This window comes from Portunus trituberculatus, chromosome 31, assembly GCF_017591435.1.
Source record: "Portunus trituberculatus isolate SZX2019 chromosome 31, ASM1759143v1, whole genome shotgun sequence".
NCBI lineage: Eukaryota > Metazoa > Arthropoda > Malacostraca > Decapoda > Portunidae > Portunus > Portunus trituberculatus.
Genome location: NC_059285.1, coordinates 3,726,121 through 3,738,510, shown reverse-complemented (window position 1 = coordinate 3,738,510; position 12,390 = coordinate 3,726,121). Strand labels below are relative to the sequence as shown.

At 45.9% G+C, this 12,390-nt stretch overlaps 1 protein-coding gene across 1 annotated transcript in view; it reads left to right on the top strand.

Annotated features, from left to right (window-relative positions):
* LOC123511606 overlaps positions 1-12,390 on the top strand; it is a 30,595-nt gene that overhangs the window by 6,162 nt on the left and 12,043 nt on the right. The window contains 18 exon segments of the mRNA XM_045267632.1: positions 579-780; positions 1,333-1,472; positions 1,966-2,115; positions 2,496-2,630; positions 3,411-3,564; positions 4,591-4,823; positions 5,376-5,565; positions 6,226-6,456; positions 6,587-6,753; positions 6,944-7,071; positions 7,417-7,513; positions 7,814-7,939; positions 8,295-8,400; positions 8,729-8,905; positions 9,051-9,250; positions 9,361-9,550; positions 10,166-10,329; positions 11,439-11,625. Coding sequence (XP_045123567.1) covers positions 579-780; positions 1,333-1,472; positions 1,966-2,115; positions 2,496-2,630; positions 3,411-3,564; positions 4,591-4,823; positions 5,376-5,565; positions 6,226-6,456; positions 6,587-6,753; positions 6,944-7,071; positions 7,417-7,513; positions 7,814-7,939; positions 8,295-8,400; positions 8,729-8,905; positions 9,051-9,250; positions 9,361-9,550; positions 10,166-10,329; positions 11,439-11,625 — 2,977 coding nt within the window.

Here is a 12,390-nt window from a genome sequence, read left to right as displayed (position 1 = left end):
TCAGGTCTTGTTAACTGTCAGGTTTTGTTGATTAGTTTTAAGTTCTTCAGTCTCGAATATCCAATGATTTAGGAGGTCAAGAAAACTTGTATTTGTTTTCTTTTTCTACCTGAAGACAATGAAAATCTATCTTCTTTATATCGAGTCAACTTTGGCTGGGAGTTGCTTATACTTTTCTTCAAACAGTTCTACCAATTTGTTTCCTACTGCCGTGGCCTCATAGTAGCCTCCTCTATCAAAGCACCACCGCCAGTAAATAAGACTAGACGTATAGACTAACACCATTCTAAGCTGGAAATTTACATTCTGGTCATAGCCTTAACATAACCTTGTCCATTTCGGTATCCCCAGAATAATTTTGTTCAGTACAGCACTACAGACTGACAATTGTGACCCTGTAGAGTTAACATCTTCCTTTCTCTGAAAATTTACTTGTAACCTTAATTCAACGTCATCTTGCTTTCCGCATTACTTTCTACCAAGGCACAGTGACTGGGAATAAATACACAATTCTTAGGTAAAAAAATTCCCATATCTCACTAATCTTAACCTAACCGCGTCCCGTTTCGTATATTCAGAGCATCCTCATTTTCTACACCGACGATCTGACGGGCCACTACTCTGTCAACTTCGTGGAAAGAACTTCCTGCCACTCCCTGTCCAACCTGCAGACGTTCAGCGTAGGGCAGGACCACTTTGTTGTCTACCTGTGCTTAGATGTCGCCACAAGAACCCACGTACTGCAGGGACGGCGCCTCGGGTTGTCAGAGAGGAAGCTTGGTGAGAGGGCCATTGGGAAACCTGACGAGGATGTACTGGGGAGGCTGGAGAGTGAAGGGTGATTGGAATAGAGGAATGGGTAGTGCAAGATGGTAGAGTGAGATATATAGAGATAGATCGGTAAAGAGAAGGGAAGAAAGACGTGTAGAGATTACGTAAATATGACTGGATGAATAACCGTGATGACTGAAAAAAACATACGGAAAAACTGACCTCCCTCCCTCTGCCTCTCCTTCTTCTGCCTCTATCCTTTCCCTTTTCTCTCTCTCCCCTCTCCCTTTTCCCTTTCTCCTTCTCCCCCCTTTCCTTCTCCCTCTCCCTTTTCCCTTCTCTTCCTTCTTCCTCTCCCTCTCTCCTCTCTCTTTTCCTTCTCTTCTCTTCCTTTTCTTTCTCTTTACTCTTTCCCCTCCCCTCTCCCTTCTCCATCTCTCCACCTCTCCACTTCTTCCCTCACTTTCTAAAATAAATAGATAAATAAATAAATAAAGAAAGAAAGAAAGAAATAGATCAATGAATAAGTAGATAAATAAAAAGCTGTCATTCTCCTAACAGTGAAGTCGGTGATGCGCGCTGACGACCTGCTGGCGTGCCTGGAGGACCTGGGTACTGCTGTGGAGGCGCGGAGACACGACATCGCGCGCCTCAAGGACGACCTCGCCAAGCGGCCCGTCATGACTGCTGACGGGACGCAGGTGTGTGGCGGGGGAGGGGCTGAGTGAGTGTGACTGAGTGTGTGTGGATTGTGAGTGTGTGATAGTGATGTGGACATGAATTTACTTTTACCCCTTTACTACTGGGACGTAATTTTACTTTGATATTTACGTACGATTTGACCATTTTATTGACATTAGGAAGGATCTATGGAGGTCAGAAGATTAGTGGCTACAGTCTTCACTATTTTAATCCCTTTAGTACTGGGACACATTTTTACTTTAAGATTTGTGTACGATTTTGCCATTTTATTGACATTAGGAATGGTCTATGGAGGTCAGAATATTGATGGCAACAGTTTTCACTAGTTTAATCCCCACACAAGTTTCTGAAGCTGTACAAAATCACCAAATAGTAATCAGAATGAATATGAAAACGCGTCATGGCACTGAAGGAGTTAAGCTATGACTCTCACCACACAGCACGATCAGTTTTGCCTTCTCTCCAGTAAACGTCCCTTTCTCTTTCCCGTAGGTGTGGCAGGGTCCCATCACCTTCGCCCAGGGAGTGACTGTAACTGGCACCACCACCTTCACTCAACCACTCGTCATCCAGGTGCCTCAGAGGGACTTTGCTGTTCTCGGCTCCTCCTCCGCCTTGAAATCACAAATCGATGCACTCGAGGTGAGCTTCCAGAGAGGACTGGGCTGAGATGGGTTTGTGGGGATAGAGGAGTGGGGAGAGTTGGTGGATGACTATCTAGTGACCGTAGAATTGTGCGGATGATTTCTACTTGTGTGGTTGACTATAGTTGTTTTGAGAGCACAGAGAAGGTGGACCAAAATGAAATTGAGCCTTGGGAATTAGCTGAGATTAAGTGATGTGCCTGACTCGCATTTACCATACAAGACCAGCCAGGGGTTCAGTCTCCAGCCATACACTAACATGACCAATGAATCACACCTTACATTTCTCTGGCAATGATGGTCCCAAGAGAGCGTGAGACAGGCGTTAGCGGAGTATTGGTGACTCGTGTGCTGTTTCTTACCGTGGTGTCCCTCCAGGTTGCTGTCAAGGACGTGGTGGACAGTTCCAACAGAATCTTGTACTTCTCGGAGGACCAGAGCTTCCCTGGGCCCGTAGTGAGTCGCGCGCTGCAGGTTGACACGGCCCACATCGGCACCCTCAGGATAGGCAAGGTGAGGTGTCAGCCACTGTGGGAAGAAAGGAATGAATTAATTAATGAATGAATGAAGGAAGGAAGGATATATGCTAGTTTTTAGTCGCGCTCTACTTGCACTATACTTTTCTGTCTTCGTCGAGTAAAGGGTTGGCGCCACGCACGAGTCTCCTCCAGTTATTTCTGTCCCTTGTATTATTCTCTCTGCCTCTCATTCTTTGCATCTCTACTCCAATTCCAATCCTCCACCTCACTCTTCCATCCCTCTATCTCACTCTGTCATGCCTTCGATCTTCTTCCCTCAACTGTTTTCCTCGTGGTTCTTCTAATGCGTTCCTGGTCTGTTCTCCTTACTAAGTCACCACACCATCGCAGTACTGTACTCCTTTCTATGAACGGAAGCAGAAATATAAGAGGATGTTTCACTACTTCTTGCTCATGAAAATATACAAAAAATAAATATTCTTAGGTTTCATAGTTTATTATAGAAGTACGATGAATTAATTTTCAGAGTCAATATGGTAATGCCCTCTCAAGTACGAGTGTTATAACTGATCATTCTCTCTCTCTCTCTCTCTCTCTCTCTCTCTCTCTCTCTCTCTCTCTCTCTCTCTCTCTCTCTTCCCATTCTCCTATCCTTTATCTCTTCCCTTTATCAACCTGTCCTTAACACATCTCCATATACCTCTCCCAACCATCTTCCCTTTGCTACAACCCTCCTTTCTGTCCCCTCTGGCCTCTCCTAATCCTCGTGCCTCTACACCACCACCACCAACCCTCGTCCGACCTCCTGGCACAGCTTAACGATCTCGACATGACGAAGGCGGAGCAAACTGTTCTTATGATGGGGGTGGACCAGCAGATCAACGCCAGCCTTGCCATAGACATTCTCACTGCCCGCACAGTCACTACCCGCCCCGCCCGTGCCACTATCAACGGGATACTTACGGCAGGTGGGTACTGAAGAGGAGGAGGAGGAGGAGGAGCGAGCGCGAGAGAACGAGTGTGAGAGAGTTTGAGTGTAAGGTAAGAAGATATTAAATTTGCATCCCTTATAGAAATGCAGGTTAAGAGGGGACCTGATAAAAGTATATATAAAGTGGTATAGGGTTATAACAAAGGGGACACGAGCAAAGTTCTTCGGATCAGTAGCCATGATAAGACCAGAAGTAATGAGATAAAGTTTGAGAAATACAGGTTTAGGAAAGAAATGGGAAGGAAATGGTGCTGTAACAGGAATCATGTTGTTGGTGCTGAGTCAATAGGGAGCTTTGAAAGATTAGACAAATTTATGGATGAGGATGATATGTGGAATTGCGTGGTTTTGTTCATATAGGGCTGGAATGACACTTGTAGTTTTCTTAAATTTCTTATCTTATGTTTCTTATGTAAAGTTGGATGGGGATAAGTAGGTAGATTGGCTGATTGAATGACTTGTGGATGGGTGAATTGTTGCTTAGATGGATAGGTGAATGGGTGAGGGTGAGTGAGTGAGTGAGATGACTGGATAGATGGAAGGATAGAGGAATGGGTTATAGGTAGGTGTGTGGATGGATGGGCGTGTCACTGGGGGATGGATAGGTAAATGAAAGTATGGATAGGTGGATGGATGGTCGGGTGTATGGATGAGTGGATGTGTTGCTGGGTAGGTAGACGTTAAGCAGGTGAATGAATGAATGGGTGGACGAGCGGATGGATCAATGAAACGTGGAGTGGTTGAGTGGATGCGTGGATGTGGTTGAGTAAGCAGATGGATGACTTGGTGAACATTACATTGCTGTGTTTGGATCTACATGCTGCATCACCAAGGTTATGGTCTATAGTGTAAAGTAGAACCAAGGTAGTAAGTATCTCGAGCACCAAACGTCCTGAGCCTCATTTGTACTGGGGTCGATCTTCCTTGAGTATCATCTGTCCTGAAGCCTGTATGACACATCGCCCTCTCCTTATCCCTCAAAACTTCATCCCTCTCTCCTCAGATTTCATGCGGCAGAGCGCCCGGCATCAGGTGGTGACGGGCCAACACAAATACAAGAACCTGAGTATTGATGGGAGCATATTGCCTCACCCCACCGCCACCCAGAACTTCACCATCAACGGCATCCCCATCTCCTCCCTGGTGAAAAGAGGCTCCTCCGTCACCTTCCTCGGCCCCAAGACAATCAAGAATCTGCTGGTGGTGGGCGGGGTCAACGCGCGCCTCGTCAACGGGGTGAGTATCGGGCGGGTGGTAGAATTTAGCTTGAAAGGAAGCGGGAGGGATCAGTTCTGAGGGAGTAAGGATTGTGGGAGTTTAGTCGGTATGACTAGCAGAGGTCAGTTCTAAATATGACAAGGACAGGAGGAAGTCAGTGTGAGGCAGGAGAGGTCAGGTCTGGGTATCATGAGGGCGTAATAGTTTAGTCACGATATTTATGAAAAAGGATGGGTTTGTTCTCGGAGTGTAGTGATAGGTGGGAGGAGATTAGTAGTAGGACTCGCATTGAAATATGTAAATTAATCAATCGAAGTCAATACTGGGAAACGTTCTTGTCGTGCCTAAGATCCATGATACGTACTTAGCTAAAGTTTTAGAAGTGAATAGCAACAATAACATTAGACTGCCATTCTTTTCCTTAATTTTCTATCCTCACCACTACCACCACTATTTTGCGTTCTTGTGGCCGCAATTTCTCCCTCTCCTACTTACCTACCTCTCTTCATCCCTTCTCCTGTTATTCTATTTTGTTACTCATCATATTCCTTGCCATCTCTCCTTCTCCAGGTGTCGCTGCGGGACCTGGCACAGCGGGTGGTGTATACAGACGTGGCAGAGACGCAGACGATTAGCGGCGGCGTCACTCTGAGGGACGTGCATGTGGCTGGCAACGTGGACGTGATGTCACTCAACGGCGTGGACCTGAGGCACTTGGACGCCAACACGGTGAAGACCACGGGGGATTTCGTCCTGCGAGGTGAAGCACGATATGTTACTTAATCTGTTTTCTTCTTTTCTGTGTATTAGTTTGTACATCGTGAAAAAAAAAAGATAGTGTTATTACTACCAGTAATAATGCTGGAGAAGTCTGCGACATTCTGTTAGTGGTTTTTCAAAAGTAAGTTTCAAGACACTTTCCTTCATTATAAATAATCTTTGGTGACTGGCACCTTCAGTGAGTCTTTTTTATATGCTTCTTGTTACCCTAGGCATTTCTCACAGATCTATTTTTTTTTTTTTTGTTATGGCCTATAGCGCTTGATAGCGCCTGTAGGCATACTTGAAGGGTATATGTGGGAAGCGCTGTTCAGCTTCTGCTCATTAGTGGCGTAGGCAATTTTATTTATATTGGTACCCATATTAAGGCTCATATTACCACCAAAGCGCATCTTTAGTGTAACCACCTAGAACCTGAGTATCATGGTGACATGTAGGTAACTTTAAACCACTTGACAAATGGCATGGCTTCAAAGCGGTATGTGGTGGGATTCGAACCTAGGCGTGGACGTCTGCCCGGGCCCACGCTCACCATGCACCTTATCCACTGCGCCACCCGCAAGATACATTTAATAGGTCTAGTGAGGTACATGGCACATTCAGTATATTTTCCTATATCCTGTAAGTTCCTCTCCCACAGGTCCAGTGAGATACATGAAACCCCTGAGGGTCACTGGAAATATGCGTGTGCCTGTGGTCAACGGGGTGAAGTGGCGGGATCTGCTGGACCGCCAGTCTCCACACAAGCAGGTCCTCTCCAGGTTTATCTTCACCTCGGCCTTTGTCTCGCACGCCGTAGTCAGTGACAACATCAATGGCCTGAACCTGAGTGAAGATGTGGTGCTTGTCGACACCACACAGACCATCCGAGGTGGGTCTTAGCCATGAGGTGCTGTGTGTCTTGGTCTGCGAGGCGCTGTGTGAGTCTTGGCCATGAATTATTGCATGCCTTGGCTAGGAGTTGCTTCCTTACTGTGCTAAGGATACGCTCGCCTCCCTAGGTCGAGTTAGGTTTGCCAACACTGTGACCGTGACGGGACCTTCTGGTGTGCTGGTGGACGAGGGCATGACGATCAACAACGTGGACATCTCGCGCCTCCTGGACAACGTGGCCAACATCGGGGTGCTGATGGTACCCGATCCCGTCACCTTCAACCAGCCCCTCACGGTAGGTGCAGGAACGGACCGGAGGGGCGTGTATGAGGCGTGGCGTTGGGAGGGCGTGGCTGGTAGCTGGAGAGTTGGATTGAGTCTGTATTGTTAGATTAGGTTTCGCCATTTTTATGTGAATATATGTGTGTGGGGTAGGGTGAAGATTTTATTCGCTTGATTTCTAACGCCATAGCCTCTCACTGCAGTGCTCTGGAGACATCACCGCCACAAAAATCAACGATCTCCCGCTGGAGGGCATAGAGGATCGGTATTGGCGGAAGTCGGTGCCGCAGGTGGTGGAGGGGCCCGTTACCCTTGCCCGTGCTGAGTTCCTGTAAGTAGAGTTGGTAATTCAGAAGTAAAGAGGAAGCAAGAGTGGAAGTTGAGAGAGAAGGAAAGGATGGAGATGGAAAGAAAGCTTTTGAGATATAACTAATGCAAATACATAAGTCAAAGGAAAGGATGGAAGAAGAGATGTGAAAAAGAAGTGACATGATTGTTCATCCTTGTAATCATATCATATCCATACTTATGGGTCTCGGTATTAATTGGTATTTTCTACTAATTACCTGGTGTTCGTCTTCATTGGGAATACTAAAGATACAAAAATTCATCCATGTTTCCAATGTTAAACGTGAAGAGTCTGAGGTTCTAAACCTGCGTGTCCGTTCGTCATCAGGGATGAGGTGACAGGCAGCAGTCTGAATGGCCTGCAGATGACTGACTTCCTCACTTACAACACATCACAGGAGATATCTGGCACTTACGAGTTCATGGTGAGTCCTGTGGTCGAAGATGGTGGAGTTGGTGGCTGTGAGACCATAATTCACTAATTGAACATGGTCTGTATCCAATTTTTAGGAATCCTCCATAACTAAATTCTATAGTTGCTCGTTCATTACAAGCCTAAAAAATGTTATTCTCTTTACTGATGTCATTAAAGGAAACTTACTTCAATCACGAAAATAAACTCAAAATCTCGTGCCTGCGAGGTCCAGTAACATATTAAAGTGAGACAGTTTTCCTCAAGTTAATGTTAAGTACTTTCTCAACACTCCTCACTGTTCATGCTGCAGGGGCCGGTGGTGGTGCAGGGAGATCTGCGGCTGGGTGTTGGCTCCACCGTGAACGGCGTGGACGTGGTGGCTCTGAACAGGACGGTACTCAGCTTGCACGGAGACCAGACCATTGATAGCCCCATGGTTCGTGAGGCGCCTTACTTTAGGTCACGTTGGGAGCGCCGTAGTGTAATGGTTCTGCTTGAATATTTATGTAATCTGAAGAGTGTGGTAGTGCGATCGTGCAGGAAACCTTGCATAGCGAGGAGCGATAGCTGGGCCTGCTTGAGAGCGTGGTAATTTTGAGGCATTCTAGGAAGTTAATTGTCAGACGTTCATTGAAGAATTTATATGAAAGGAACTGAGGCAGGATAATTTATAACAGCTGAATCGGTGCCAAGGAGTAAAAACGAAATGGGTCAGTACCTTAGCAAACTGGGTAAGTTTGTTGCCAAATGAGTCACACCTCTCTTGAACTATGGGGTGTCTCTCTGTGCAGGTGGGCGGCCGCGTGACTGTTGGTTATCTGGACCTGTCTGGCACACTTAACGGTCTGGACCCGCTCACCGACTTCATGCGGCTGGACCGCACCCTACAGCACACCAGTGAGATGCTGCTAGTCTTGATAGCACAGTACTTTATTAGTAATTGCATTTATTAATGGTGTATAAACAAGTGTAGTAGCTTTAAGTTACCAACACACCATCACAGAGGTTACACATGGTGCAAAGGTCTACGGGAAACTATTTGCCGTGTTTCATTATCGTATGGCAGAGGAAGGTGCACTTACCGGGAAAAAAAAATTATATTCTTGAAATAAGTGAGTTATTGCTAACTAGAAATGGACAACAGCATAGTGTACATTCCCAAACTGAACTGAAAGTCAGTTAATGTACAGCGTTGCCAGTTCATCAGCACAGCTTCCCTCCCCAGGCCACCTCAACTTCATCGGCAAGACTGTGGCCACGCATGTGAACCTGGCAGGAGACCTGACCGTGGCCTCCCTCAACGGTCAGCAAGTGGAGGTGGCGGCACGTCAGCTGGTGCTGCGGGACCAGAACGCCACCATCAGGGGCCCCCACACCCTCCACCTGGCACATAATTCCACAGGTGATATCTCTCTCTCTCTCTCTCTCTCTCTCTCTCTCTCTCTCTCTCTCTCTCTCTTACACACACACATACACACAGACACACACACAGACACCCCAGTGGGTACCTTTTCACCTCTAAACCAATGAATGACACCCGTCTGCAGTGGTTCACCTCAATGTGAGCGGCACGCTGGACGGGGTGGATGTCAACAATTTGCTGTCCCGCGCGCTGCTCAAGACCTCCCCGCCAGGCACTTTCCAGGAGATGACGGGCCACCTGCACGTCACCGGCTCCGTCACCTTCGACAACTCCCTCACCGTGCACACTGTCAACGGCAAACACTTCGTCAGCCACCTGCGCAATGTGAGTGTTGGGAGAGGGAGGATGTGTAGTAAGTTATTTCATTACCATTTATTATTTCGCCTCTTTTTTTCTTGTGTTCTTTTATCTTTCACCTTCTCTCCTCTTCTAAGGTGGTGCCGAGGAATTACACAGGAGTTATCACGGGCACCAAGACCTTCCTGGGCCCCGTGTATGTGCGGGGTAACCTGGACGCTGCCTCCATCAACGGCCGTGACCTGAGGGAGTTTGCCAGTCAAGTGTTTACCAAGACCGGCGACCAGACCATCCGGGCACACTATACCTTTGCCTCCGCCACGATCGGTTAGTTCCTGCGAGTGTTAATTTGGTCTTATTGCTTTTGCTCTTTGCTCTTCCTTCTTTTTTTCCCTCTTGATTTTTTTTCCTATATTTTCTCTTTTCCTCTGTTTCTTTAATTTTTTTCCTTCTTGAATTTTCTTGCTTTCTTTTCCTCTTTTCCTCTTGTTTCTTTGCCCTCTGTTCTTCCATCTGTATTTCTCTCTTGTTTATACTTCCTTTTTTTCCACTTTTTTTTTGTTAAGTTCTTTATTTTTCTCTTTATTTGCATTTTCATTTATTCCCCTCATAAGTCATCTCCGTTTCCTTTTTTTAATACTTTTTTCCATTATTTCTTCACGTTTTCTTCTTTATTTATCATCCATCTTCTCTTACTGTTACCTATTCACTTCCGTTCTTGTACGCTTTTCAGAAGATCATACGGAACTCTTGTTAAACGATCACCAAAATCGTGAAAATTCCTTGTAACATACCATCACCACCTCCTCCTCCTCCTCCTCCTCCTCCTCCTCCCTTGTTAAACTATCACTAAGATCCAGAAGAACCCAAGTAACCTTCACAAAAAGCATGATTGAGCTAAATAATACGACCACTGAGACAAGAGCAACACTTTCCCAACAGATCACCTGACAACGCCTATCATCAACAACATCAACATGAGCCAAGTGTTGCTGGTGGACAAGCCTGGGTATCTGACTGGCACCACCACCTTCCGGGCGCCCCTCACCGTCAAGGGCCACCTCACTTCCGCTGCCACCTCCCTCGCTGGCTGTGACCTGAACCGGGTGAGTAGGATGGAAGGAGGAGGAGGAGGAGTAAGATGTGCATGATGTTTTTTTTTTATGTATTATAGGCATGACTTCCTCCTTCCTTCACCTTTTCTTTAGAGTGAGTGATCGATAACATACACGAGTCTCCTCTAGCTTTTTTCTATCCCCTTGTACCGGATGAGTAGGATAGGAGGAGGAGGAGTAAGACGTGCATGATGTTTTTATTCTTTTTTGTGTAATATAGGCATGATTTCCTCCTTCCTTCGCCTGTTCTGGAGAATGAAGGATTGGCAACATATACAATCTCCTCCTCCAGTTTTTTTTTTTTTTCTGTCCCTTGTACCGGATGAGAAAGATGTGCATGCATTTTTTTTTTTTTTTTTTTTGTGTGTGTGTGTGTGATATAGGCATGATTTCCTCCTTCCTTCGCCTTTCCTTTAGAATGAGTGATTGGCAACATACACGAGTCTCGTCCAGTTATTTTGTTCCTTCTTCTGTGACTCCCATTCTCTGCAGTTCTGTACCATAATGTTATCCCTCCGTATCACTTCGTCTTCTCGCTATTCTTCCTTCAATTGCTTCCTCAGGTGTGTCTCAATTGGTTTCTGGTCTTCTGTAGGAAGGGTTGTGGTTGCTATCTTTTCCTCAGTTTCCTTCTCCAGGGTCTCTTAGTCTCTTAATTGGTTGTTAGTCTTCTCTAGAAAGGGTTGTGGTCCTCCCATGCTGAAAGTGTGAAGTAGAAGAGAGGACACCGTAAGAATAGGATTGATATGATGAGAAGAAGGAAGTGTAGGAGGAAGAAATTTTAGTTTCTGTAGCTACTCACTCCTCATGATCCCCCTTTGCTGAAAGTGTGAAATAGAAGAGAGGACACTGTAAGAGTAGGATTGACATGATGACGAGAAGAATGAAGTGTGGAAGGAGAAATTTTACTCTTTCTGTAGCTACTCACTCCTCACGATCCCTCTCTTCCCCCTATGCTGAAAGTGTAAAGTAGAAGAGAGGACACCGTAAGAGTAGGATTGACATGATGAGGAGATGGAAGAGGAGGAAGAAGAAGAAATTTAAGCGCTTTCTCTAATTACTCACCCCTCATGATCCCTCTCTTCCCCGACATCTCTTAGCTGACAAACATCAGCATGGACCGTGACAGTGACGGCACCCTGCACGTCTACAGTCCAATGGCCATCAAGCGCCTCTTCGTCAACGGCAGTGTGGAAGCCCCAGCCGGTGTGTGGGTGGGCGGTGATGTAAACCTGGACACCTTCTTAGGCTCCCTCGTCCTGAAGTCTGAAGATCAAGACATATACGGTTAGTGGAGAGAGAGAGAGAGAGAGAGAGAGAGAGAGAGAGAGAGAGAGAGAGAGAGAGAGAGAGAGAGAGAGAGAGAGAGAGAGAGAGAGAGAGAGAGAGAGAGAGAGAGAGAGAGAGAGAGAGAGAGAGAGAGAGAGAGAGAGAGAGAGAGAGAGAGAGAGAGAGAGAGAGAGAGAGAGAGAGAGAGAGAGAGAGAGAGAGAGAGAGAGAGAGAGAGAGAGAGAGAGAAATGAGGAAATGAATGAGAGGAAGAGGAGAGAATGGGTCATATTAGAAAGTAGAGGTTGGTAGTTAATCAAATAAAGAAAGAAATGTTAAGACAGAGAAAGAAAAAAAAGGAAGAGAAAAGAAGGAAAAAGAAAGGAAGGGATGAAAAGGAAGAGAGAGAGGAAGGAAAAGGAAAGGGAGGGATGCATGTGAAAGTAAAGATTGGTAGGTAACTAAAAAGAGGTGCTGTCAAGAGGGATAGAGAAGGAAGGGGAGGCAGAAAAGAGAAATGAGGAGGAAGAAATTGTCATGGATACTATATAGAAGAAAGAAAAAAGTTCCCGTAAGTTAAGTTGATTTGGAAGCCCCGCCCTCTTTCTCCTCCCTCTTTTCCAACGCAGTAGCTGATTGGTGCACTAAATGATACTGTTGCCACTTACCCGATCACCTATTTCTATCACCAGTTATCCTTATCCACAGTTGATTATGAAAAATATCAACAACTCTTATTTTAGATATTTTCATACATATTTTGAATCACATAACTAATCATCC